Source organism: Octopus bimaculoides, chromosome 16 (assembly GCF_001194135.2).
Source record: "Octopus bimaculoides isolate UCB-OBI-ISO-001 chromosome 16, ASM119413v2, whole genome shotgun sequence".
NCBI classification, from domain to species: domain Eukaryota; kingdom Metazoa; phylum Mollusca; class Cephalopoda; order Octopoda; family Octopodidae; genus Octopus; species Octopus bimaculoides.
Window position 1 is genome coordinate 50,036,485 of NC_068996.1, and position 2,727 is coordinate 50,039,211.

At 36.3% G+C, this 2,727-nt stretch overlaps 1 protein-coding gene across 1 annotated transcript in view; it reads left to right on the forward strand.

The window, feature by feature from the left end:
- LOC106875868 (copper chaperone for superoxide dismutase) overlaps positions 1–1,418 on the forward strand; it is a 26,114-nt gene extending 24,696 nt beyond the window's left edge. The window contains exon 7 of the mRNA XM_014924167.2: positions 733–1,418. Within this exon, the coding sequence (XP_014779653.1) occupies positions 733–877 (145 nt within the window). The 3' untranslated portion in view covers positions 878–1,418. The remainder of the gene's footprint in view (positions 1–732) is intronic.
- Positions 1,419–2,727: the final 1,309 nt, after the last annotated feature.

Sequence of the window (2,727 nt, forward strand, 5' to 3'; positions counted from 1 at the left end):
GCACCACCTTGAAGGGTTTTAGTTGAACAAATCAATCCCAGTATATCTTTTATCTTTTACTTGTTTCAGTCATTGGACTGTGGCCATGCTGGAGCACCACCTTGAAGGGTTTTAGTTGAACAAATCAATCCCAGTATATCTTTTATCTTTTACTTGTTTCACTCATTGGACTGTGGCCATGCTGGGGCACCACCTTGAAGGGTTTTAGTTGAACAAATCAATCCCAGTATATCTTTTATCTTTTACTTGTTTCACTCATTGCACTGTGGCCATGCTGGGGCACAGCTGTGAAAGGGTTTGGTCAGAGAAATTGACTCCAGTACTTATATCTTTCTTGTTTGTTTTTTTCTCACATCTGGTACTTTTTCTACCAGTTTCTTCTGTCAAACTGCTATTTTATGGGGATGTAAACAAACCAACACTGGTTGTCAAGCGGTGTGTGGGAGGACAATCACAAAGACACACACATGGGCTCCTTTCAGTTTCCATCTACCAAATTCACTCACAAGGTACTGGTTGGCAGTAGATGACACCTGCCCAAGGTGCTGTACAGTGGGATTGAACCTGAAACCATTTGGTTGCAAAGTGAGCTTCTCAATTTCACACCACTTCTTCATTAGTCATAGGAACAAGCACTTGATAGTTATATAACAACTGCTTTGGTGATTATTTTATAAGCTCCACAACTGAAATCTAAATAATTTTCTATGGAATTTAAATATTCTTTTTCAGAGTTGGTTGTGGCGTCATTGCTCGATCTGCTGGGCTATTTCAGAATGTCAAAAAGATTTGTGCTTGTGATGGAGTTAATATTTGGAATGAGAAAGTGCAACCAGGTAACACTGCTGAAAATGAATTGCCTAATGCTAAAATTTAGGAAAATATATTGCAACGGTTTTGGTTTTGGTTTTTTTTGTGATTTTGTTGAAATTAATTTTTCTACAGAACTATTCAAAATTCAATGTTAGTTGAATTTTGAAAAAATATATTATAGCTATTCATGAGTTTTTTTTTTTTTCTTTACTTATGAACCCAGTATTACAGAAATCCATTAATTAGCATTAATAAAATAATCAAAAAATTGCCATTAAAGACTGAATAATTTAATTTTAAACAAATCAGTTGATTATGTTTAAAAATGTTGATTTAAGCTAAACACTGGGTTTTCATTATCTTTTTTCCTTTGCCTTGATTTCTTGAAAAATTTTGTAATATTTGATGTATTTGAAATAGCTACTTCTTTTATTTTATTATTTTTTTTTCAAATTTTTGTCTTTGCTTTCATTGGAAAAAAATTTGATTTTTTTTAACATTCCAGAAATTTCTTCTGACTTTTGAAATAAATATATTTTTTCAAAGATTAAAGCTGTATTGTGATAAATCTAATTTCTATGGAATAAAATTGTTATAGTCATGGACTTCATACTTGTAGTTTATATTGGAGTAAAAGATTGTGACAGTTTGTTTTCTTAAGAATTTTATGTCATTATGGATATCATCATCATTTAACATGTGTTCTGAGTGGGTTAACAAGACCCAAAGAGCCAGGGGACTGCATTGAGCTTCAATGTCTGTTTTGGTATGATTTCTGCTGCTGGATGTTCTTCCTAACACCAACCATTTCACAGAGTATACTGGGTGCTTTACTTCATAACGCTAACATGCAATATTGAGGGAAGGGGCTTTGTGCCAAGTATTGAGGGGCTATAAAGTATGACATAGGGATAGGAACAGGTGTCTTGGTATAGAAGAGATACGTGGCTACCCCAGCAGGAAAGGATGTGGAGGATGAAGTGCCAGAGTGTACCCTTAGGGTACGAGATAGTGGATAAAGAGAGAGTCAAGTATAGGTAGATGGGTAGGTTCACGGGAGTGTGAAAGAATGACTGAGGGTAGAGGTGAGGATGGAGGAGAATGGTGAAGATGGGTAGAGGTGTGGTAATAGTGGATCTCAGTTTAGAGGAAGGTAAAGGAAAATAGGAGTGGGTGAAGGAAGAGGAGGTTATACGTGGTAATACATAAAATAGGGGGAGGGGCAATAAGATAAGACCATACTCACATAGATGAGAAATAGAGAGATGATGTGAAGTTGTGGGGAAAGAGAAGATGTGCAGTGACAGAGATTAGAGGGTGAATATAGTTTATAATTTTTTTTTTATGAAACACCAGATAATAGTACTAACCATCAACCTGTACTAATAAATAAGAATAAAATCCAGTACAAAGAGTGCAACACGACATGCTACAAAACATAGACCAACTCTGCTCACTAAACTGAACAATACTTTGACAGTATGTATATATATATATATATATATATATATATAAGCAATAATAAGTCTCTGAGCGAGGTATAAACAGTAGCTGCACGACATTGTGAAGTATATTTGCCACCTAATTGTGGCTCACCCTCAAGGGTGGATGCTACTGTAGCTTGTAGCCCCAGGAAGACACCTCCTCCAGCTGGCTATTGACACACTATCTGTGCCCTATCAATATTTGCAAAGGGAAGCCATCCTTCCCATCTCCAACCTGACGTGATACACATGGACCCAAGTTTCTGGGTATTGACCCGTCATCAGTGTGTGACAATCACCGGTTGTTGATGTGAAGTGGTTCCCAATGCAAATATATAGGCCACAGAAAGTGTGTCAATAGCCACAGTAGCATCCATCCTTAAGGGTTAGCCACATTTGAGTGGAAAATATACTTCACTATATATATATA